The 24,786-nt window shown below is 40.6% G+C and overlaps 2 protein-coding genes across 6 annotated transcripts in view; one reads left to right on the plus strand and one right to left on the minus strand.

Annotated features, from left to right (window-relative positions):
- Positions 1-24,786, plus strand: part of slc6a9 (solute carrier family 6 member 9) — a 234,839-nt gene that overhangs the window by 182,928 nt on the left and 27,125 nt on the right. For all 5 annotated transcript variants that reach the window (XM_048539026.2, XM_048539028.2, XM_048539031.2 and 2 more), the window contains 3 exons: positions 7,597-7,753; positions 14,953-15,084; positions 17,149-17,410. In XM_048539026.2, coding sequence (XP_048394983.1) covers positions 7,597-7,753; positions 14,953-15,084; positions 17,149-17,410 — 551 coding nt within the window. The remainder of the gene's footprint in view (positions 1-7,596; positions 7,754-14,952; positions 15,085-17,148; positions 17,411-24,786) is intronic.
- Positions 1-24,786, minus strand: part of ccdc24 (coiled-coil domain containing 24) — a 255,476-nt gene that overhangs the window by 71,317 nt on the left and 159,373 nt on the right. The gene's annotated exons all lie outside the window — the stretch shown is intronic.

Consider the following 24,786-nt stretch of genomic DNA (forward strand, 5'->3'; position numbering starts at 1 on the left):
ATAGTCCACTTTCTCGCCTATCTGGCTTCTCTTCTTTCCTTGCTTGCAATCAACAATCCCTTTGTCTGCCAATCTTTTTCTCTCTCCCAATCTCCATCTGCATCTCCATCTATCCACTCATCCCGTATCCCCACCCACCCTCCATCGTGAGCATAAATTCCATCTTTTCTTAGCTGTTATCAGTTCTGAGGAAGAGTCACTGGACTCTAAATATTAAATCCATTTCTGTCTCCACACATGCTGCCAGACCTGCTACGTTTTTCCCAACAATTTTGGCTAATTCAGATCTTCAGCATCCACAGTTCTTTGCTTTGTTTTAGAGAAAAAGGAAAATTCATTTTAGAGAAAAATGAAACCTCCATTTCAAATAATGTTCCCTGATCTCAATTTTTTTTTAAGAAAGGCAATGTCCTGACTCACTTTTATTCCCAGTGACCATATCAGTCAAACTTGTGGTTAGTTTGTGCAAGGCATAATTCTTCCTTAGTCTTGGTCAGAAGCTGAAATCACTTTTGGTAGCTTGTTCTTCAATTTACAAGTGAATTCAGAAGGACAAAATGGATATTTGGAGGGCACAAGATGAAAGAATACAATCTTCCCTGCTTCTTGCTGCAGACAATACGAAATTATATCATAAACTGGAAAATAGCTAACAGAACACTCCTGTTTAAAAAGGGAGAGAGGCGGAAAACAGGAAAGTATAGGGCATTTAGCCTGATCTCATTCATTGGTAAGATTTTAGAGTCCAATATTAAGGATAAGACTGTGGAGCACTTGGAAGTGCTGGTAAAATGGGGCTGAGTCAGCATGGCTTCATCAAGAGGAGGTCATATCTGACAAATATGTTAGAATTCTTCAAGGGGAAAACAAGCAAGTTAAACAGATGAGAGACAGTGTGCATGAGCTTTTTGAATTTCCAAAAGGTGCCACACAAGAGGCTGCTGCTGAATACAATAAGAGCCTATGATGTTAAGGGCAAGCTGTTGGCATGGATAGAGGATTGGCTGACTGGCAGAAAACAAAATATGCATAAAGGGATCTTTTTCAGGGTGGCACCCAGCAACTAGTGGAGTGTTGCAACCACAACTATTCACATTATACATTAACGATGTGAACGAAGGAACTGAGAGCGTAGTTGCTATGTTTGCAGATGGCACAAAGATAGGTGGAGGAGCAGACCGTGTTAAGGAAGAGGGGAGTTTGTAGAATGGCTTGGACAGGCTTGGAGAGTGGGCAAGCAAGTGGTAGATGGAACACAATGTGGGAAAGTTTAAGTCATGTTTTCCATATGGGACAAAGTTTTGGAAATATGAAGCGCCAAAGGATTTGGAGTCCTCGTTCAGGATTCTGTTCAGGTTAACATGGAGGTTCACTTGGCAGTGAGGAAAGCAAATACAATGTTAGCATTCATTTCAAGAGGGTTAGAATACAAAAGCAGAGATGTACTGCTGAGACTGTATAAGGCCCTGGTCAGACTGCATTTGGAATATTGTGAGCAGTTTTGGACCCTGTATCTAGGGAAGGCTGTGCTGCCCTTCGACATGGCCCAGAGGAGGTTTACAAGAATGATCCTGGGAATGAAAGGCTTGTCATATGAGAAGCAGTTGAGATGAGGAGGAATTTTTCATCCAGAGGGTGTTTAATCTGTAGAATTCATTGTCGTGGACAACCGTGGAGGCCAAGTCATTGAGTGTGTTTAAGACAGAGATGGACAGGGTCTTGGTTAGTAAGCAGATCAAAGCCCATGAGGAGAAGGCAGGAGAATGGGGTTGAGAAACATATCAGCCATGATCAAATGATGGAGCAGGCTCAGTGGGCCAAGTGACCTAATTCTGCTCATTGACCTTGTGTTGTATAGTCAGAGTCTTGTCTTGAATTTAAATATAATATAGAAAGACAATGGCATTCTATAATTTGCGCCTGTTAAATAAACCTTTACATTACTTCAGCCTGCCAAAAAAAATATTTTCAGTGCCTTTTCTTATTTCTCTGCCTCATTGATGAAAAAGAATTTCCAGACTGGTTTATGGTTTAGGACATATTTGAAACTGCTGAATGTACTGCTAGTATTGCTTTGTGCTTCCGTTCATACAGTGTAGTCAATTAGCCATCCGCGGTAAGAATGCTGTTGTACTTACTCACAGAATTTCCTTACTACAGGAATGATGCACAACTTCCAGTGACCAGATTTGGTATGGACAATATATAAATGAAGCTGACTGGTACATCAGGCAGGCTCAGGACATAACCAGCCTGCATCTGTTAGCACATTAACTGAATAATATCCATGTACAAACCCTTCCAACAATGTACTGTATCTTAATTATATTTGAATTGCTCTTCTACCAAGAAGAATGAGGAAGTTTCCACATAAAGTTCTATTTAGAATATTTGATTATTACCCCTTTGAATGTAGGTATCATCTGATCTCCGAGATTTCAGTGAGTTAAACACTTTTAACTGCATAACTGCTCACGGTGTATATAATATTCTGGAGATTATTATTTAGAAGGAGAGGGTTTTATAAAATTATGAACAAAATCAGAAATTGTTGCTAAAACTCAATAGGTCTGGCAGCATCTGTGAGAAAAAGCATTGTTAACATTTCAGATTCAGTGACGCTTGTTTCGAACTGCACCCATAACGTTAACTCCGCTTTCAGTTCCCAGATGCTGCCAAACCTGTTGAGATTTTCAAACAATTCCTGATTTTGTTTCTGATTTCCAGCATCCACAGTTCTTTGTTTTATAAACTTATGTTTGGTCTTATTTTCTATCACATTTGAGTTAGTGCTGCAAATTTATGACAACACCACATATAGAATCCATATTGCAATTAACCATATGAAATTTGAATATGATTACCAAGGTTGTTTTCTCTTTCATATTAAATATGTTGTAAATCTGCAAAATTTGCTAAGTGACTAGTAATAAATACATCATGGTAATCTGAAACAACAGGCAAGATGCACAATCAAACTCTTGGTAATAACTGTTGTATTTGCTGACAATCCTGAACCAATGGGTTAGATTCGCATTTTCTAAAATTAGTTCTTGTGTGCTTTATTAGTTAATTCTACAGAATCCTTTCGTGTGCACACAAATGCAAACAATATGTGGATAAATGAGACTTCAAATTGTGACATGTTGGCTAAAGATTCAGACTCCATAATTTGGCATGGCATGTGTGGATACTCACTTTGACCCAACAATGTTAACTTATGTGGTTTTGAGATTGGCAAAAGCAACAATGTACATTGGCCCTGATGGAACACAACTGGCTTGGACTAAAGTTGAAAGATTTATTCTGCTCTTTCAATTCTTGCTATAATCAAAGCAGAAATAATATGATGGGCTGATGATATTAATAGGCTCTAAATGTATTGCTGTCAATAACACACTTCCCCTCTTGGGAGGCAATGGCCTAGTGGTATTATCACTGGACTGTAGAGCCAGGTAATGTTTTGGAGACCTGGGTTTGAATCCCGCCAAGGCAGATGGTGAAATTTGAATTCAATAAATAGCTGGAATTAAGAGTCTAATGTCAGAGGGAAGAACGTATCTGGTTTGCTAATGTCCTTTAGGGAAGGAAACTGCCATTCTTACCTGGTCTGGCCTACATGTAACTCCAGACCCACAGCAATGTGGTTGACTCATAACTGCCCTCTGGGCAATTAGGGATGGGCAATAAATGTTGCTTGGCCAGCAATGCCCTCAGCCCATGAATAAATTTAAAAAGTCATCTGGTGATTCCACCCTATCCTATATGGAACAGATTGTGTATGTTAGTATAACTCCGTGGTGTTTTGCATGCCTTTTCACAACGGTATCGTAGTTTTATTTAAAAAGAAAGAGTTCTCAGCCAAGTGTTATGTATCTTGAAAGTATTGATTCCAGCTGCTTTTGATTCTCTACATGCTCACCACTTTCAGTGTTTTGCCCAGTCCTCATGATTAAGCAGAAATGTGAGTACTGGTGGATCTTTCCTTTTTTTAAACCAACCTTCACAGATGTTATGACTCATATCTGGAGAAGGTCTGGGTCTCGTAGCCCAGAGGTAGGGGCATTACCGTTGCTATGCAAGAGCTCTTCTGATAGACCTTCTATCAGAGCAGAGGTGATAGGTTGCATTTTATTTTGGTACTGCCTTCACCTGACTCCCATACATTGTGTTTCCAACAATCACTTCAGGGTAAGAGAGCAGTTCGAATTCCATGTATCATTTAATTTTCAAAACGAGTAGCACTGGGACTGATTGAAGCCTGTCTGTGGTTGAATCCGAAATCTCCCACTGTGCGCGCCTCATTCATTAAACTTCCAGAATGGGGATGCAGTTCTTCATTTAGTAGGTTCCCAGGACGTGACCTGCATTTCATCACTGCTACCTCACAGTGCCAGGGATCTTGGTTTGATTCCATCCTCAGGTAACTATCTGTGTTAAGTTTGCACATTCTCCCCATGTCTGTGTGAGTTTCCTCCGGGTGCTCCGGTTTCCTCCCTCAGTCCAAAGATGTGCAGGTTGGGTGGATTGGCCATGCTAAATTGTCTGTGGTGTTCAGGGATGTGTAGGTTAGGTGAGTTATTAGGGAATGGGTCTGGGTGGAATGCTCTGAGGGTCGGTGTGGACTTGTTGGGCTGAAGGACCTGTTTTCACACTGTAGGGATTCTATGATTCGATGAATACTGAAATAAACTCCTGAAAGGACAGTATCCTGTCACCTAATCGCCCTTCATTTGCACATGCATAGGATTTGACATTGGTCCAGCTAGCATAGAGCCAGCTCCTAGAGTGAGCAGAACCCCTGACACTTCTGTTTATATCTTTTAGCCTTGGCTCCCTGATTGGACCACATTAACAGCCCCAATCAGTGACCTTATGTGCTATGAAATCCACCTGGCTGACCTTGTTCTACTCATGATAAATACAATTACAGTATCTGGATAACAGTTCATCACCTGATAAGCTCATTGGCAAAGAAATTTGGCTCCTTTTTGGTTGGCTTTTCAGTCCTATGATTGCCATTTTGCTTCCAACATGGCATAGTTGTGGAGTTAGCAGTGCCAGATGCAATTTTGGCAGGACAATAATATGAACGCAGGGATTTTCTGCCTGAGGAATACAGAAGAGGCAGCATGTAATCAGAATGTAATGCTATATTAGTGCTCATCAGTACAGTTCATGTTGTCCTGTAAACATCACATGTTCAGTAGCAAGACAGATCCCCTCACCAGTGCCATTTAAAAGAATCAGGTTAGTTGCTGTTTAATTTCCACCGACCCTTGCATCAGTTGTAGAAGTGTTTTGTGTTTTTTAGAACATAAGGACATAAGAAACAGGAGCAGGAATATGCCTTCTCCGAGCTCAACTTGTCCAGGAGATCCACCACCTGCTCCCTCGACATCTTACCTATTAAAATGTTGATAATGCAATTTCCTGGTCCCCACTTTAGTTGTTGCTGCGAAGGGTTCTCTGCAGACACTGTCCCTATTCCCTTCAAATCTGCTGCCATCAGCCCGTCTTCAAAAAAAACTGCTGCTCTCACCAGCCAGAAACTACCGCCCCAGCTCCACCTTTTCTATCCAAAGTCATCAAACATGCAGTCCATTCCTAAATCCATAACTGTTTTTTCCTGAAATGTTTGTTTGAATCCCTGGAGCTAAGTTTCTTCTCCTGCCATGTTACTCCAATACTTCTTCTCAATCTCACAAGTGATATACTGTGTGACTGGACAAAAGTAAACAAAGTCTTTTTAAGTAGTCTATAGCCTTAGACATGATTGTCCACATCAACTTTCTCTCGTGTCTTCCTCACTGTTGTCCAGTTGAACGTAACTATATTCACCTGTGTGAAGCTGGATGAACACAGCAGGCCAAGCAGCATCTCAGGACCACAAAAGCTGACGTTTCGGGCCTAGACCCGATGATACAGTGCAATTGCAGTATTTTGGGAGGGTGGAGCAGAGTTATTTACATTCTTAGCTTTCTTATTGAGGAATGGGATGGTTCCATTTTATCAGAAGGGAAAGAATGATGAAGTCTAATTGTGGATTAACAGGGCTACATGTGATGGTACAGGAGCATTATTAGAATCCGGTCATGATTTTCTACAAAATAAGTAATTTACTCTCCCAAAATCAAGCAACAACTGTATGGTACCAGCTCCATTGGCTATTGAAAAACTCGCGATTGAGAACAACGGCCATGTGCAGACTGTTGGATACTTTGTAGCGGAGCTGTGTAACTGTTTGTAACTAGCAAATTCTGTATCTCGCCTTTTGTCTGGATTCAAATTCCACACACTCCGATGAAAATGAAAGCTCTAATTCATTGATGCTGACATTCTATCAAAGAGCTACATTGTTTCACTTAACATAAAGATTATCTTTTGTTAATCCTATTTTGTGGAGTTTACAGAGGCATAAATTTTGCAACAGTAGCTGCCTCCTTCAACTTTGCTTATTAGTTACAATAGTTCTTTTTTATAGAGATTATCCTGATTTTTATTATTCCTCTCAAAACAGAGTCACATAATGGTTTCACCAATTCACGAACTTTAATCTGTGGCTAAGTCCAGGTATGAGCTTAAGACATTTAGTCACTGGGCTATTTCAGATGTTGAGGCAGTAGATTTTGTTTCTCAGCAAGGGTGACTGGACAGCAACTGCAGGGTAAAATTGTAATATTTTCACCCTGAAATGTTCAGAGATGCTGAACCATCTTCATCCCTTCTGCCTGATGCCAAAATGGAAATCAGTTTTGTCACAAGTTCCAAACAAAATAATGTGGTATGCGTTGGTATTTGTGAGATTTTTGATATTCTTTTCCCAATTGACTACTAATATTTCACTCACACACATGAAAAATGAATTAAGGTTAAAATTAAAACTGGAACTGTAGAACAGAATAGAATATCCCTTATTGTCACATATATCGCATTGTAGATGTACAAGGAAAAGCTTTCACAATATGGTACCATCTTAAGTACAAGTACCCAGGTACAAATCGTGGATATAAAAGAGGAATAAAAAGAAATAAAACATTGTTAAAGGATTGACATTGTAGTCAGATTAAAAAAAACATTTCAAATAAACATTATATTGCAGCAGCTCAGCGCCAGGCCTCCACACATGGTCTGATCGCCTGTGCCAAACCCCAGTCCAACAGCCATTCCCTGTTCCACCCTGCTTTATGGTGATTCCTTATCCACTGACACTCAGTGATTTATTTAGTAACTCACCGCTTGGTTCTATAGAAGTTTGTGTGCTGCAGATTGCTGAGAATTGTTCCAAATTAATTCTGAGTTGACTCAGCCTCAGATGGGTTAGGAGACATTTGTTTTGAGAAAGGAAGAGAATCAGGAAGTCAGAACAAGACTGGTTTTTGAATAATTGGTAGCCACAGAGGATTGAGAACAGGTAGCTTGCTGTCGATCTTAGCTGAGCATGATTATTCTACAGGACATTTGGTAATGAGACTTGGAAATTTAAAAAAAAGAGATTGAACAACTTTTATGTTTTTGTGCCAACATGCCAGCGAATATGATTGGGCTTACCTCGAGAGCATCAAAGGTGACATCTGTATATTTTGTTTGTTGCAGAATGGTGCTATTCCAGGTGAGATGGTGAAGAAAGATGAAAACTTGAAGCGTGGGAACTGGTCCAATCAGATAGAGTTCATCCTGACAAGTGTTGGATATGCTGTAGGTCTCGGAAATGTGTGGAGGTTCCCTTATCTGTGCTACCGAAATGGTGGAGGTATGTAGAAATTTGATGTGTCATTGCGTGTGAAAGCATGTGCCAGTGCCTTTGAATATATGTATGTGTGAATACGTACTTGTTTCTGTGTATGGGTGAATTTGCACATGTATATTTTTCTGCGTAAATTTGCATGTGTATGTGTATATGAGATGTTCTATGTATAAAGTGTCAACTGTAGCATCCCTCTTCACCACTAGCATGCAAGTATGCACTGTAACATGGAGATGACCAGATTCTGAAGGCAAATGGGTGGGGGAGGCAAAAGCTACGCAAGCACAGCTTGTAGTTAGTCACTCTCCAATTTTTTTTTCTTCCCTTTTGTGAAGAAATCAAACCTCCAGTCAGTAACTTCAATGATGTGATAAGGTTGGCCATGACAATGCAAAAATTATCTTTCCACTCCTTGTACAATGCAGTGCAGCTGATACGTGGTCATACTCTCCCTTGGGCACAGATTCATCACAGTTCCTGGATTTGCATGACTCCCTGAATCCAAAAAGTTTATCTGTGTTGTAAAGCGCTAACTGCTCCAATTGTGAAACACTACATTCAACTTCCTCCTGCTGTTCTTTTAGTCTTCAGAAAAACATATGCGGTACTGTCTGTTGAACATGCTAAATTTATCTTTCTTCAAACCTACTGTTGGCAGACATGACTTTTACAATGTCTACAAACTCACCTATTTCCACAGGTAATTACATATATTTCCAAAAAGTCAGTTCGACATAAGCTTAAATATACAAGTAGACTGCCTACCCTTCTTTCAGTAGTGATTGGCTCAATTGCACAATGAAATTAAAAATGACAACATTAATTTCTAAGATACAAACAGGGTAAATGTCAATTTGAATTAAAATCTAAAGGTTTAACACATCAGTTTCATAAAGATTTTCCTATGTATAACACCATCATATGACACTCTTTTACTCATTCTCTATTTTTTAATGAAACTTATTCACATGTTTAGTTTCTTCTACTTGTATCAAATTGCCAGATGTACTATTTTCTGTGTGTTTCCAATAAAGTATCCTAGAATCAGGTGTCTGTTATTTTTATTGTCTGACATTCTCAGAAATCTGTAATTCTCATTGTGCCATATACTCAGCATAACAATGGTAGGTGTGTAATTTTCTGAACATTTCTAATAAAGTTTGCTTTCCTCTGTATCCTAGAACCTTGTGTCTGTTATTCTCATTGTCTCCCATTCTCAGCTCTATTATTCTCATAACATTATTTTCTCAGCTGTCTATTATTCTCATTGTATTGCATTTCCAGTTATCTGTCATTCTCAGATCGTCACTTTTGCAGTGTCATACATTCTCAGACTGTTGCATTGTCAAATGTCTGTTTACCATCTGCCACATTCTAAGATGTCTGATATTCTAAACATTTGAGATGTAGGCTTTAGGTTGTTTTCCCAAGAAAAGCGAAGACTGAGGGATAATACAATACAGATCTTTAAGATTATGGAAGTGTCAGAGAGTAGATAATGAAAGAATTTTCCCACAAGGGAATTAAAAAAAACAAGACATCACAAATATAACACATTCATGAATAACTCCAATAGGGAATTTAGGAGAAACATTTTTACCCAAAGAATGTTAAGAATTTGAGGAGTTTTTGAGAAAAGTAGCATTGGTATATTTCAGGGGAAGTTAAATAAGCACAAAAAGCACCTCGAGTTAGGAGGATTACTGATGGAGTTAGATGAAGTGGGGTGAAAGGAGTTTAGTGTAGAATGCAAATACCAATATGGACCACTTGGATCAAATAGGCTGTTCCTATGCTACAACCATTGGTTACTCTGTAGGACATTCTCAAGGGTCTGTTATTCATATCCCAATACATTATCGAATGCCTATTATTCTCTGTGTAACTCGTGTGAAATATTTTCAGTTGTCTATAACTTTCTGAGTAATATATTTCTGTTACCTCCAGAAAGTTTCTCAGAAATCTAATTTCTTTTTGTTCCAACTATCTTTAGTATCCATATCATATTCATAACTGTTATTGCATGATGTTATTTTTTATTGGAATTGAGAACCTGTATAATTTTAGATTCTAGTGTCAATGTGTAATATTAAAGAGGTTTTTTTTCACTTATTAATTTATTATTTTTGGTGAATTAATTCTAAGTGATCTGCTTTCTGGTGATTAGCGGCAACAATTCTTCTTGGATCGTCTAAGAAAAGAATTTCCACTCAAATAATTTCCAAATTTATTGGCATAGCAATATAATGTATTGAAATATCTCCCAGTGAGAAGGGCACAGCACAAAATATGCTACAACAGAGCAAAACACTCCAAAGCCTGTTCTTCAGAAATGAGTCATAAAGTATTTTAATATTTTCTCGGCCAGTTTGTAACCTTAATGAAATCTGAATAGGTATTCTAATCCTGGGCAAAAGGATCACTTGTGAAACATGTACAATATCAAGCCCCTGAGATAAAAGGAACTGCAGATGCTGGAGAATCCGAGATAACAAGGTGTAGAGCTGGATGAACACAGCAGGCCAAGCAGCATCATAGGAGCAGGAAGGCTGACATTTCAGCCCGAAATGTCAGCCTTCCTGCTCCTATGATGCTACTTGGCCTGCTGTATTCATTCAGCTGTACACCTTGTTATCCAAGATCAAGTCCCTTTTGGTTTTGCTTTGCAGTCACCCAACTGAGTAGAAATAAAACAAAATCCACCCTGTAATACATGCCGCTTTTCGAACAAAACAGCCCAACATGTGTAAACAGATTTGTATTCCATGGCAGTTTCATTTATCATGTATTGCAGTTTGACAATTTGTCCACAGTCTGTATTGTGGCTTGACTGACACCAGGACACTTTCAAAAGTTGAATTAAAACTTAATTTCACTGATGTAAGTGACTTGGGCTATTAATATAAATAGCAGACTTCTTTTCTTCTATCTTATATTATCCTAGTTGCCCACCAACATATTTTGCTAAAGAATTTCAGGACAATACAAAGCTATACCAAAGGCAAACTAAACTTTTGTCTCAAAAAAACACAAAGAGCTTCAGCTGATGGAAATCAGAAACAGAAATTGCTGCAAAATCTCAGCCAACTTAGAAGAGCCCCTGTATCGAAATATTAATTCAGCTTTCTCTCCACACATGCTGCCAGACCTGCTGAGTTTTTCAGCAGTTTCTGTTTTTGTTTCTAAACCTTTTGTATCATTGTATATTTAGGAAAATTAGTTTAGCATTGATTTTCATGATTTCAGAAAAGGCTTCACCTACAAATGCATGAAATTAAAGCATTTGAAATCCTACTTCACATATTAAAAGGATGTTATTTGAGGTCTTATTAACTGTATTTGACAATTTAAGCCTTTGCAGTTACATTGTACACCATTTATTCTCTGCCTTGCCTGGTTTTCTGCAGAGTAATCTGCCATTGGTGCTTTTTTGGATTTTTCAGCAATCTTTATTAGACATTGTTGCTGTTGCTATTTAAATATTACCATACAAAGCAGTGAGGATGGAATTTCACTTGGGCATTAAAGACATAAAAGAAAAATACTGCTTTGAGGGCTGAATAAACGCAGATGCAACAAAACCTGAGGTGTTTTGTCCTGATCCATCATTGACCTTATGCCCTTATTTATAGACATCCCCTATGTACAAAAATAAAACAAGGAACTGCGGATGCTGGAGATCTGAAACAAAAACAGAACTTGCTGGCAAAACTCAGCAGGTCTGGCAGCATTTGTGGGAAGAAGCAGAGTTATTGTTTTGAGTCTGGTGACTCAGCACCAGAACTGAGCCATTCTGGTGAAGATTTGGATACAAAATTTTAACTCTGCTTTCTTCCCACAGATGCTGCCAGACCTGCTGAGTTTCACCAGCAATCCCCAAAATATACTTTGACATGTCACTTAACATGAAGGCTGTCAGAGCAATGTATTATCTGAAAGTAATATTACTAGAATTAAGAGAAGTGGGTTGCGAGAAGGTTTGTGTAGAATGTTGAACCTAATGACTTGTTTATATACTGTATGTTGTATGAAATTCTTCATAAGCAACTGATAAATGACAATGTTTGGCCTGAACAACTCTTCCAAGAGAAGTGAAAGCTACATTGGCATGAAATTTTCACGCTACATGGAATACCAAACAGTTAGAGGATCCACGTGTCAGAACAGGCTGTCTGCCAGTTTGCAGGTGTTTGTTGTTTTGGAATCTTGTGTATAACATAGGACACACCTTAATGTAGTGCCCATGTGCAGCTAGCTCTGGTCATTTCCAGGGTTAGTTGAAAATAGTAGTGCGCAGCTTGTAAGCAGGACTGGAACAATAAGCTTATTGATATCAGTTTTATCTGCCCTGCTGCTCCATTCCTGCCTGTTGAGCTGGTATAAATTATCTGTTAGAAACTCAGGCAAGCTGGTATTATCTAAAAATACCTCATCTATGAGTATCCCAAAATACCTAATTTATGAGTCTTCCCAAGTTCTAATTTGCACATTTATGTTGCTTGATTTTTTTTGATAGATTCTGTTCTTTAGCAATCAGCAAACAAGAAATCTGTTGGCTTGCCTAATTTAATGAGGTCAGAAATCACATGACATCAGGTTATAGTCTAACAGGTTTATTTGACAACACAAGCTTTCAGAGCATTAGTGTTCTTCTTCAGGTGTTAGTGAGAGAGGTAGTATCAGGCACAGAACTTATACATTAAAGATCAAAGGATCATACCATTGATGAGGATTTAAACAAAGCTAAGATGCTGTTAAATCTTCAATTAGTCAGAAAGGTTTAATTAATTAATATGTACATGTAAATCCCCAAATTCGTTTGAAGTCACTGCCCTGAGTGGACTAAAGGTTTTATCTGCGTAAAGAAGTGTCATTTTAATTCAGACAAGGCATGTTAGTTGATAATGGGAACTGCAAATGCTGGAGAATCCAAGATAACAAAGTGTGAAGCTGAAGCTCCCCCTCCCATTCCTGAGATGACATGTCCATCATGGGCCTCCTGCAGTGCCACAATGATGCCACCCAAAGGTTGCAGGAACAGCAACTCATATTCCGCTTGGGAACCCTGCAGCCCAATGGTATCAATGTGGACTTCACAAGCTTCAAAATCTCCCCTTCCCCCACTGCATCCCAAAACCAGCCCAGTTCTTCCCCTCCCCCCACTGCATCAGTAAACCAGCCCAGCCTGTCTCTGCTTCCCTAACCTGTTCTTCTCTCACCCATCCCTTCCTCCCACCTCAAGCCACACCTCCATTTCCTACCTACTACCTCATCCCGCCTCCTTGACCTGTCCGTCTTCCCTGGACTGACCTATCCCCTCCCTACCTCTCCACCTATACTCTCCTCTCCACCTGTCTTCTTTTCTCTCCATCTCGGTCCGCCTCCTGCTCTCTCCCTATTTATTCCAGAACCCTCTCCCCATCCCCCTCTCTGATGAAGGGTCGAGGCCCAAAACGTCAGCTTCTGTGCTCCTAGAAGCTGCTTGGCCTGCTGTATTCATCCAGCTTCACACTTTGTTATCAAGGCATGTTAGTTGTCAGAGATAACAAGTGTGAAGCTGGATGAACACAGCAGCTCAAGCAGCATCTCAGGAGCACAAAAGCTGACATTTCGGGCCTTGATCCTTCATCAGAGAGGGTTAGTTGTCAGATCTTGTTTAAGAATCTGTTTGTGTTTTAGTTTGGAGTTAGACTGGTTTTGTTTCTAAAGTAGGAATTGAGAAAACACCATATTGATTGATTGTCTATACACTGTGTGCTTTTCGAACAAAATAGAATGGTATCTGAAAATACAGATTCACTTGCCTTAGATTCACGCCATGTGCGTGTGTGTGTGTGTGTGTGTGTGTGTGTGTGAGATTGTGTGTGTGTGTGTGTGTGTGTGTGTGTGTGTGTGTGTCTGTGTGTGTGTGTGTCTGTGTGTGTGTGTGTGTGTGTGTGTGTGAGAGAGAGAGAGAGAACGAGTGAGGGATTGGAGAGCGTATGTATGTGTGGGAGTGGATGGGGAGAGTGTGTGTATGTGATGGGGGTGTGAGAGTTTGCCCGCGCGCGCATGTGTGTGTGTGTGTGTGTGTGTGTGTGTGTACCTGTCTGTCTCCCCCCCACACACACGCACATACACAAACATTTTCTCTCCCCCTGCTCTCTCTCTCTCTCACACACACACACACACACACACACACGTGACTCAATGGGGTGAATCTGTATTTGCAGATACATTCTATTTTGTTCAAAAGTCAGTCAATATGGTGTTTTATAAATTCCTACTTTAGAAATAAAACCAGTCTGACTCCAAACTAAAACACCGATTCTAAAAAAGGCCTCACACCTAAATGCATTGTCTGATGTAATATGACACTTCCTCTTTACACTGATAAAACCTTCAGTTCTCTTACAACCATGAGTTGTAAGGAATTCAGGGATTTACATATACATGTTAATCAATTAAAACATTCTAACTGATTAAAGATTTAACAGCATCTTAGGTTTGTATCGTACATCCTCATCAATGGTGTGAACCTTTGATCTTTTACTTATAAATTCTGTGTCAGATACTTCCTCTCTCACTAATGCCTGAAGAAGGATACATGCTCTGAAAGATAACAAAGTGTGAAGCTGGCTGAACACAGCAGGCCAAGCAGCATCTCAGAAGCATAAAAGCTGACATTTCAGGCCTAGACCCATGAAACGTCAGCTTTTGTGCTCCTGAGATGCTGCTTGGCCTGCTGTGTTCATCCAGCTTCACACTTTGTTATCTTGGATTCTCCAGCATCTGCAGTTCCCATTATTTCTGATACTATTTTAGATGCTCTGAAAGCTTGTGTTGTCAAATAAACCTGTTGGAATATAAAAACAAAGTTCCTGGAAAACCTCAGCAGGTCTGGCAGCATCTGTGAAGGAAAAAACCAGAGCTAACATTTCAGGTCCAGTGACCCTTCTTCAGATTATACCTGATGAGGTGTGATTTCTGACCTTGTCTACTCCAGTCCAGCACCAGCACTTCCACATCCCAACTTAATGAAGCATTCCTACCCCAACCTATCATGTTTCATAACCCGAACCAAGGCTATACATTTAAAGTTAAATTTAACCACTGATGCATTCTTGCCTAAAGGAACATTCCAATCTAAAACTGAGGTGTAGTACAAACTGTTCTTCGAGATACTGGCTGTACAATCTGTAATGATGGGTCTTCTTTTTTTAAAGGTGCATTTATGTTTCCCTATATCATCATGCTGGTCTTCTGCGGTATTCCTCTTTTTTTTCTGGAACTTTCCTTTGGGCAGTTCACCAGCCAAGGCTGCCTTGGTGTATGGAAGGTTAACCCTATGTTCAAAGGTAAGAAGGTCCATTTCAGAAATCACCATGCCGTACAACAAGGAAATGAATAGGCAGCACTGGAAAGCTCAACATGGGAATGTAACTTAAGAAGGAACCTGTGTTTAACGGATATTGGAAGAATTTTCAAGCAGACACTGGAGTCATGTTTCCTAAATGCAATTTAAATGCTGGCAAAGAATATTTTGTACAGCAACAAAATGTAATATCTGCAGCAATTTTGATTTCTATCACTACAAACACCTGCTATGTCACAAGCAATGAAAACACAGGATAACTATTTTAAAATAATAATTATTATGACATTCATTATGTTATATTGCAGGAATGTGAGCGGCATGTTAAAAAGTGATCGTTGTCTTTTATGAAAATTGAATAATTTTGAATACAGTGTCATGTAACTTGATCAGACATTTCATGCGTCCACCACATAATTTTGTTGCATTCTCTAGCTGTTCTTGTCCTTTTTTCTGTATGTTCATACATGCTAATCCATCAGGAAAAGAAATAGTGGGTTGGATATTATCAACAGTAAACCGCCACCCTCCGTGCCCCCTTCTGTCCACCCCCCCACTTCCGTTTGCCTGACTACAGCTCATCTTTGACAACTTTGAACTGGGCCAAGGCATCAAATGCAGGCAAAGTATGTGCTGCACTTAAATGTAACAGTCAATGCCAGTAATAACGCTGGTGCCATGACATTTTTATTTGTGGGATGGGAGTGGCCTGCCCCATCAAGCTTTCCAGAGAAATCTGCCGGAGTACAGCAGAGTGACAGATCAGACTGTTTGGAATAACAGGAAGAAACATCCTTGGCTTTCTCAGTCCTAGTCCTCATTCTCCCTCCTAGAAACCATAAGTTTGTCTTTTGCACCCCTACTGTGTTCTGGGGCCCAGTCCCTTTGATTTACTTTATTTAAGCTTTATTGCCACGTGTACTCACCTACAGAAGTACAGGAGTACAGTGAAAAGTGTACAATGTCACCGTACACAGTGCCATCTTAGCTACAAGGTACCAAAACCTAGCTACAAGTAGTAACATTGAGAAACAAAGTAAAAATGAAGCATTTCTGTTCTTCTCAGTATAAGTATAAAAAGAAAGAAATAAAGTTAAAAATTAATATTACAGTCCTTTCTAGTATTAAGTGAAAAAATAAAGAAATACAGGTAAAAGTTCAACAGTTTTCTTCCAAGATGGTGTCAGTGGAGTAGCAGCGCTGCGTTTAAGTTCCTAGTACGGGGCTCGTCTGCCTCTGTCTGCTTTCTTTGTTTCTTCCTTTTTCTTCTTTTCTGTTTTTTCTCTTTGGTCCCCAGTCACATCTTAGTTGCCAGTATCGGTCCTAACTCAACTCCCACTCCTGTTCCTTTCCTTGCTGTACATGTCAGGTATACTTCCTGTACAGGAACCATTCAGACTCTCTGTTCTTCCCCAGCACCCATGCCAAAAGCCCCATATTAAAAACATGGACTCCTTAATCATCTCTGAAACAGATTCTATGCTAATTAGTTGTGTGCATACAGAAAATACTGGTTTGAACTAAAATTGTGCCATACTATGTAGAATTTACCCTGCGTCTTCACCGTTGTTCCCCTGCTTATCTGTTCAGTGTAATTGCTTCTCAGATTTATTGCTGCTTTGTTCCATCCTGTCTTTAGCTCCTCCTTAGAAGGAATGCAACTTTTGTTCAACTTTATTCTTGTCATTTTGATAAATTATCTATACAGTGGGAATGGCACAGATGCTATTTGCCCTCAGAACTCATGCATCTAAGTTGCCACGATTTAAAATGTGATAGTGAATTGATACCCAGGAGCCACAGTTGTGAAGATTACTACTGTACATTAAATGTGACAATATTTCTAAGTGCACTCCCTAAAATTAGAGTCCACAAACTTGTTAGACACATTACAGAGAGGAAATCTTTCTACAAGGTCAGATACAGAATTTCCATTTTGTTCAGATGCTTCATGAGTATAGCATTTTCTGACAGGAATAAAAACTAAACCGCCCTGAGAAGTACAAAGTAGAATTGTTTGATTTATATTCCTTATTCTTGTGAACAGGAGTGGGGTATGGGATGATGGTGGTTTCTACATACATTGGAATCTACTACAATGTGGTCATCTCCATCGCCTTCTACTACTTCTTCTCCTCCATGACTACACTCTTGCCATGGTCATACTGCACTAATCGGTGGAACAAGGACGATTGCAGTAGCATGCTGAACCCCAACAGAACTGCCAACATCAGTGATCTGTCACGCAACATCTCAACATTGCTGAACCAAACTGCAAAGCGGACCAGTCCTAGTGAGGAGTACTGGAAGTAAGAGCAGCCTTTCCAGTTAAGAATAATGTAATGCTGTGGGTCCTTGATGTTAGTAGAAGCTTTCCATTGTTTCTTTAGTTCCAATTCTCGGGCACAATTCTACAAGCATTGGTAGTCATTGGTTCCTCACTAATACACACTCTCCCTGTCCAATGTTAACATTTGGAAATCTATAGTGGGCGCAATTTTGGTATAAGTGCCTAGCTGGCCCACAGATAATGCCTACCTAGTATCCTTCCCACTGTTGAAAGAGAGATTTTAATAGGCTCACAGATAATGCCTGCCTAGTATCCTTCCCAATGTTGATAGGGAGATTCTAATAGGCCCACAGGTAATGCCTGCCTGACACTCTTCCCAGTTTTCACAGAGAGATTCTAATTGCGGTCACCAGCGTCACTTTGGGTATATCTAGGACACTCGCCTGTCAATGGGAGTGTTTGGATATTGTGGTGGTGGCATTGTAGTGGGTCACATGATCTAGTCCTAGCCTCCAGTTAGAGAAATGCCTGTACCTTAATCAAAGGAAAACTGTTGTCACTTGAATGGACAAGATTCAAAGCCACAATTCATCCTGGTCCCTTCCTATATCACATCTGCTATTCGTGGCAAGGATTGCCAAGACTACCCTAGCTTCTGCTTGTATGCTATGAAACTGGAACTCCTGACATAGAAAATGTCCATTTCCTGATTGTCCTCTCACAGGCAACTTCAGGCTGTGATTTATGGATGAATCGGGATTTCTGAATTCTAGCCTAGTTTTCTCCTCACCCAACAGCATCACCAAACTTGGAGCAGCAGATATGAGGAAGGGGCTGCAAACTTTCAGGGTTTGAAAAGCTGAGTTTTTATGACCAGCTGAAGATGGGAACAGGCGGTGGCAGGGGATTCCCAAAACTACTGGCATCGGGCAGTACTTGGGTTTTGCTTCCATTACTGAATTCCCTTGGGTACATGACATCATCGATTGTGCTCCTATCTCCATCAGCACGATTCCACTCACTCCAATTTCAAATGGTCTGCTGTTATGCCAAAAGCTTCCTCCATTTGTGCGCCTATCCTTTTCCAGCAGCTGCCATGCCTCATTCATCCTCCAACTGACCAGTCTTCTTCAGATCTTCATTTGAATTCCCAAAATGTGTGGATAGATTCTGGGGGACAAGGGAGATCCTTGAAGAGATGACTCCTGACCTTGATATGGGAACCCCCTGTTAGAGGCACAGATATGATAAAGTCCTGCTCAACAGTACAGTCAAAGTTTCCTGCTCAGTAGGACTCCATTGAGATTTCTGAAGATGGATTTCTGGTGCCTGGACCAGTTGGCTGTTTCCTTCCTTCTCCATCCTGCAAGGGTCTCCACCATAATGTTGTACTCATAGCATAGCCCTCCAGAGAAGGATGGAGATTGAGGACAGTACGTCCTGATATGGATGGGAGAGAGGTAGCGAGTGGGAGGTAAGAGAGGAACAGGAGGAAAATGGAGCAGAGGACAATGATACTGAACAGAGAAGTGGTCTTGCTGGATGACAAGGTAGCTTCTGTTGTCAGCCTCTGGGAAGAGGACCTCCATCCTCTCATCTTCAATCTCCAGCAATTGATCCAGGTTCTCATCATTGACACCAAACTTCCAACTCCCTTATGACAGCTCTTCTCCCTCCAATACTGTAGAGGTCTTGGGTCCAACAGCAGATTTCTCCCTGATGATAATCAGCAGCTTCAATAATGACTGTGGTGGGGAGTCAAAATTAATCCCACACTTCAGCTGACCTACATCTGTTGCTGCCTTCACTGGTTGTAAATGGACAGGAAACCTGTTGCTGTATTAATCAAGGGCTCAACCCCAGTGAAATTTTGAATGATAAATCAGTTTGCCAGCAGAGGTAGACCCAGATAGCAAAACAGACCCAGATTCTTTGGCAAACTCAGCCTTATGGATCATTTCACCATTGGGACATCATTATTGTGCCCTTACGAATTCCACACACGCAAATTTGGGCAAAGATCGTAAGTTCCAATCATGAGCCAGAATTCCAGCTAATTTTTATTTCCCACTCCCTAGCCAGGGTGGAGACTCAAGTATAATTGAAATGCCATTCCTACTCACTGCTAAAGCTGAAACTAGTGAACTCAGGATCAGGTATCAAACTGGGTTTGAGCCTGCAGTCTTCTCGGCTATAAGATTTGCATCATGCCATGTTGTTCATTTACCAACAAAGGCATTAGGCAAATATCCATCATTGCTTCTGTTCACAAAATTGCCTTGACAGCATTAAGAGGGGCCGTGATCGCAGAATGGTTAATTGCATGACCAAGATTGCTAATTGCTCATTCAGCTTCCTGTTGATTTCTGCGTGGGAACTCAGATTGCAGTGAAGTCCAAGGCTGTGCCAAGAGAAGTGAGATACCATGAGATCATGTAGATTGGTCTTATGAATGCTGTTCCCTTGTGCCTATTCATATCAAATAATTGCTTATAAATAAAAACTCTTCTGTACCTTGAAGAAAATAAAATGTTCTCTGTTATTGTATCTCTATCACCAGAGAATAGTATATGCCTTGAGAACAAGTCTAGTTTCTCCTGTGATGATCATGCCCTGTTCTTCACTCCATCTTTAATGGCAGCTGTGGGACTGAATGTTCATCCCTCCTGGGATAATCAGAGGCACAAATGTGTGTTCTCGTGGATGTTGAACAGTGTATGATCCCAACAGTGATTCTGTCAAAGGTAAATGGAGCAGGCTTCCCCCACAACTGCTGTGCAGCCAAGAACTGTGCACCCTTATACCCTCAAATTAACAAGTGACTTTAGAATGCCTCCTGCATATCAATATCGAAGGCATTGAGACAATGAATGACAATAATTAGTTTATTCTAAACTGAACAGAAGAATCGTAAAGGAATTTGTAACTGATAAGTGAAACGAAACAATGTTTTTAAGTCAATGGTAATTGAACACTGAAGAGATTAGAGCTTTTTGACTGGTTTGCTGCTGTAAATAAACAGCTATCTGTCATCAGCTGTGGAATAGTAGGAAGTAATAGCATGTCTTTTTACAAGGCTTTGTCTGCAGCATTAAAATGAAGGAAGCCACAGTTCTGTTGAAATACTTCCCTACCATAAATCTACCAAATCATTCATTTAAATTAATGTTTAACAGCAATTTGATTGGATTGGAGATTATTATTGATCTCTACTCTCTGATTGCTTGAAATCAAACAGCGAGAGGCTGCGCGTATAAGCATTTAGTGCCACCAGCCTCCCTGGAGCTCTAATGTGGTGTCAATTGCAGGCACGCATTTGTGCCGTGTATCGCATCAGGCTGATGCAGTCATTATCGTGTATGTGTGCCCACGAGAAGTATGCAGAGCAGGCAGACCATTATGATTGTCTGTGTCCTACACACTGTATGATGATCTCTCTTAAACTCACATTGCGGAACACGTTCAATTGCAGTAAGTAAACACCACATGTGCTGTTTCATGGAAGTATCAACTGATTACAAATTGAAGAAACGTTGAGGAGCACTATGTAGGCCATTAAGGACATCCTCACTGAAATATTCTGTCTGCTGCAGCCACAACTACAATATCAGTGTAAGAGTATTGTAGCAAGGACGTGATGCTACATCTCTACAAATCATTGGTCAGACCACACTTGGAGTATTGTATCAGAGATAATACGAACTGCAGACGCTGGAGAATCCGAGATAACAAGGTGTGGAGCTAGATGAACACAGCAGGCCAAGCTCCTGCTCCTAAGATGCTGCTTGGCCTGCTGTGTTCATCCAGCTCCACACCTTGTTATCTTTGGAGTATTGTGGTCAGTTCTGGACACCTTTAAGGAAGGATGTTAAAGCAGTGGCGAGAGTGCAAAATGGTTTAATGGAATAATACCAGGGATGTGGGATTTTAGATACAATGAAAGATTAGAGAAATTGGGCTTATTCCCTATGGAGCAGAGAAGATTAAGAGATGGCTTTATTGAGGTATTCAAAATTCTGAACAATTTTGACAGGGTTAAGAGGGTATTATGTTTCTATTTGAGATTGCAAGAACTGCAGATGCTGGAGTCAGAGTCAACACAGTGTGGAGCTGGAGGAACACAGCAGGTCAGGCAGCATCAGAGGAGCAGGAAAGTTGATGTTTAAGGCCTTGACACTTCACCAGGAGTCCTGACCTTCTGTGTTTCTGCAGCTCCACACTGTATTATGATTATATTACTTGACTAGGTGTCACAATTTCAACATTGTCAGCAAGAGAGCCAGCAGTGAGATAAGGAGAAACTTCCCTCCTCAAGGAATTGTTAGGATACAGAAGATACTGCCAGGGAAAGTGACAGAAGCAGATTCTTTACAAGTTTTCAAAAGAAAGCTGGATATATATTTGGAAATGCAGAAGTTAGAGGGCTCTAGAGGTAAGGCTGGAGAATGGGTTGGCTGGGTAGCTCTTTTAGGGGCCATTATAGATCAGACTTATAAAATTCTATGATTTCATGATCAGAGCATGACATGGATGGTATTGCTAGTGATTGTGAAAGTGCCTGTGACATTAAACTTTTATATCTAGGTTCTTTCAGATGGGAGCTAGAGGTGTTTGCAACATGCACAGTTTGGCATTTACTGTTGTAAAATTGAACTTCTAAATCTAAGCTACACTTAATTTTGACTTCCAAGAGAAAAACAGGCAGAGTGAGCAAGTAGCTTTTCAAGGATTACAAACTTCCTCATGTGATGGATGTTATTGTTTGCACACATGTCACTTTGCAGACATTGGATTTCACCTCTTCCCTATAATTGAACAGAAAGGGCTCCACTCCCTCAACATCCAGCTAATATGTTACCATAATGAGTGTGGCAGATCAGTAACCATTATCCTGGCATGAGGCATGAAGCCAGAAGCAGTCCATTATGCCACTTGTATTTGAAACACCATTGGCAACTAGAGGGTGGCACTGGGCGACAAGGGCTATCTGCTGGTCACAGAGCTGATGTTTCAGTTTAGCATAATGATATAATGCTTTCACTCCCGGAACTACTCAGGGCCAACTCTGTAGTGCCCGGAGAGTGGGTGTTTAGGTTCACTGGAGTCTGTTGTTTTGTGTACAGCCTTGCCCTCATCAGGGACAGTTCTTGCCACCAGGTATATAAGAGGAGGTGATTTGGGCAGCCCCTTCTTGCCAAGCTGCCCATGAAAGACTCACCTGATTGGAATAGCAGTAACTGCAGCAACAATTCCCTGTTCACCAACAATCTGACACTTTCTTTTAGCTCTGTTTCTGATCATCATTGCAACCACTTGGCCATAGTGCAAAATTAAAAGCCACCAAAAAAAATCTCAAACCAAAATATATATATATCATGCCGTATTGCATGCAAATGTCCTTCTCATTGTGCATACCCTTGGTGTATCGTAATCACCCTTGTGCATTTTTTTCATGCCATGTTCCTTTCCTTGCCTTAGTGGTGCTTTCACAGTGGCTGCAAAATGGCTGGGGAGAGGATGTTGACTTTCAATGGAAGAAGCCACAGATCGTCTTTGAGGATGACCCCATGTAGCTCTGGGCTAGAGATCACACCATCAGTCTAGGCTAGCTAGCTACAGAGATCAGCAAGGACTACTAGACGGTTCTAATCATCAATTGGAGGAAAGATCTATGGATTATTGAGCTACCCTGCACAACTGCTAACATGAGTCTGTTGGAGCTTGCATAGCAACAAGGTTTAGCCCCTGAACTGTTCAGTGTTGCATTCAGTCATTGGGTGGCTCCAAAGTGTTTAGATAAATTTGGTTACCACTTTCTCACACTCGAATGAATGAGCTCCAAGCTGTGCCAAGTTGGTGCTCAACTCCTCAGTGTTCCTTCACATTCACTGGTGGCATTCTTATAGGTTTCCAAAACACTGTGCATATCCACTAGTGCTCCTTTAAAAACTGTCCTGCAATGTCTTCACCTGTGACTGCCTGAAAGTGAACTTGTCCATATGCTGTTTGCAGCCCACACATGCCCAGTGTCTCACCCAAGTACAGATCCTGTTCTTCAGTAATGCTCAGTGCTAGTGTCTGCTTCAAATGAAAATCAAGTGATGGTGCAATATCGTCATCCTTGCAAGTAATAGCATTCCTCCACTGCCTGGTTAGTCTGCATCTCTTGACTTTCAGAATGGTGAAAGACTTCAGGGTGAGGTAGGGATGTCTGGAGAGGAGAAAATTCGGAGTGACATGCTTACACCAACCTTCATCAGCTTGGATATTGTAAGATTGTGTGAGATGGGAGGGGGAGGTAGGATTTAAGAAGGAACATTCATTATGAGGATGCTGTTATCTTAAATGGCCTTAGTCCTACTGTTGGTCATTACCTGAACAATGTGTGACACAAAAATGGTAATATGTCTCCTTCATGGGGATTAAGTCAACATTTTGGGTGAGTCCTGATGAAGGGTTTCGGGCTGAAATTTCCTGTTCTTCGGATCCTGCTGTACTTTTCCAGCCTCACATCTATTAACGATGTTTGTTGGGGGTTCTGTATATATTTTGAGAGTTGTGTGTGTGCTGCCTGGGAATAAAAGAGGAAAATGTGTCACCGAGTATGTAGTCCACTTGGTTGATATTGCAATCATTGATGACAAGTAGACAGTGTGTACAAACTGAGATGTGGGTGTGAAAAATGCATCAGAATGAGTTCGCAGGGAAGTAAATGAATTTTAGTGGTTGATAGAGATTTTTGGCACATCAGTGATGGGGAGGTGGTGATTTAAGCAATGGCTGAGGCTACTGAGGTAGTTGATGAGATAAAGCATTTGAAGATGCAATCACTTACCTTGACTACTCATGAGATCATTGAGCTCTTTGACACTGCTTCCAGATCCTTGGACTTTTACCGTATCTACTGATAGTGTGTCTAGAGATCTTCCTTCCTCAAGCCCATTGAGTCATTTCTCACTTTTTCCAGCTATCTCCAACCATAACATACAGCAACTGGTCCCACCACATTTTTGCACTTCCCCTGTGAGAGGTGCAAGCTGACCTTAAGCAATGCTTAATAAAATAAAAAGAATTGTGGATGTTGTAAATCAGGAACAAGAACTGAAGTTGCTGGGAAAGCTCAGCAGGTCTGGCCGCATCTGTGAAGAAAGAATCAGAGTTAATGTTTCCGGGTCTGGTATTCCTTGTTCTGAGGAAGGGTTACTGGATTCAAAATGTTAACTCTGATTCTTTCTTAACAAATGCTGCAGATCTGCTGACTTTATCCAGCAACTTCTCCTCAAGCAATGGTAGCTTTAAGTGATGTTAGCCACTCGTGTTGTTGTACCTCCGCTACTGCATCTAGATAGTCAACAGTGTGGTTACCACAGAAATGACTGAAATGAGTAGGAGTAC

This window comes from Stegostoma tigrinum, chromosome 8, assembly GCF_030684315.1.
Source record: "Stegostoma tigrinum isolate sSteTig4 chromosome 8, sSteTig4.hap1, whole genome shotgun sequence".
Taxonomy (NCBI): Eukaryota; Metazoa; Chordata; class Chondrichthyes; order Orectolobiformes; family Stegostomatidae; genus Stegostoma; species Stegostoma tigrinum.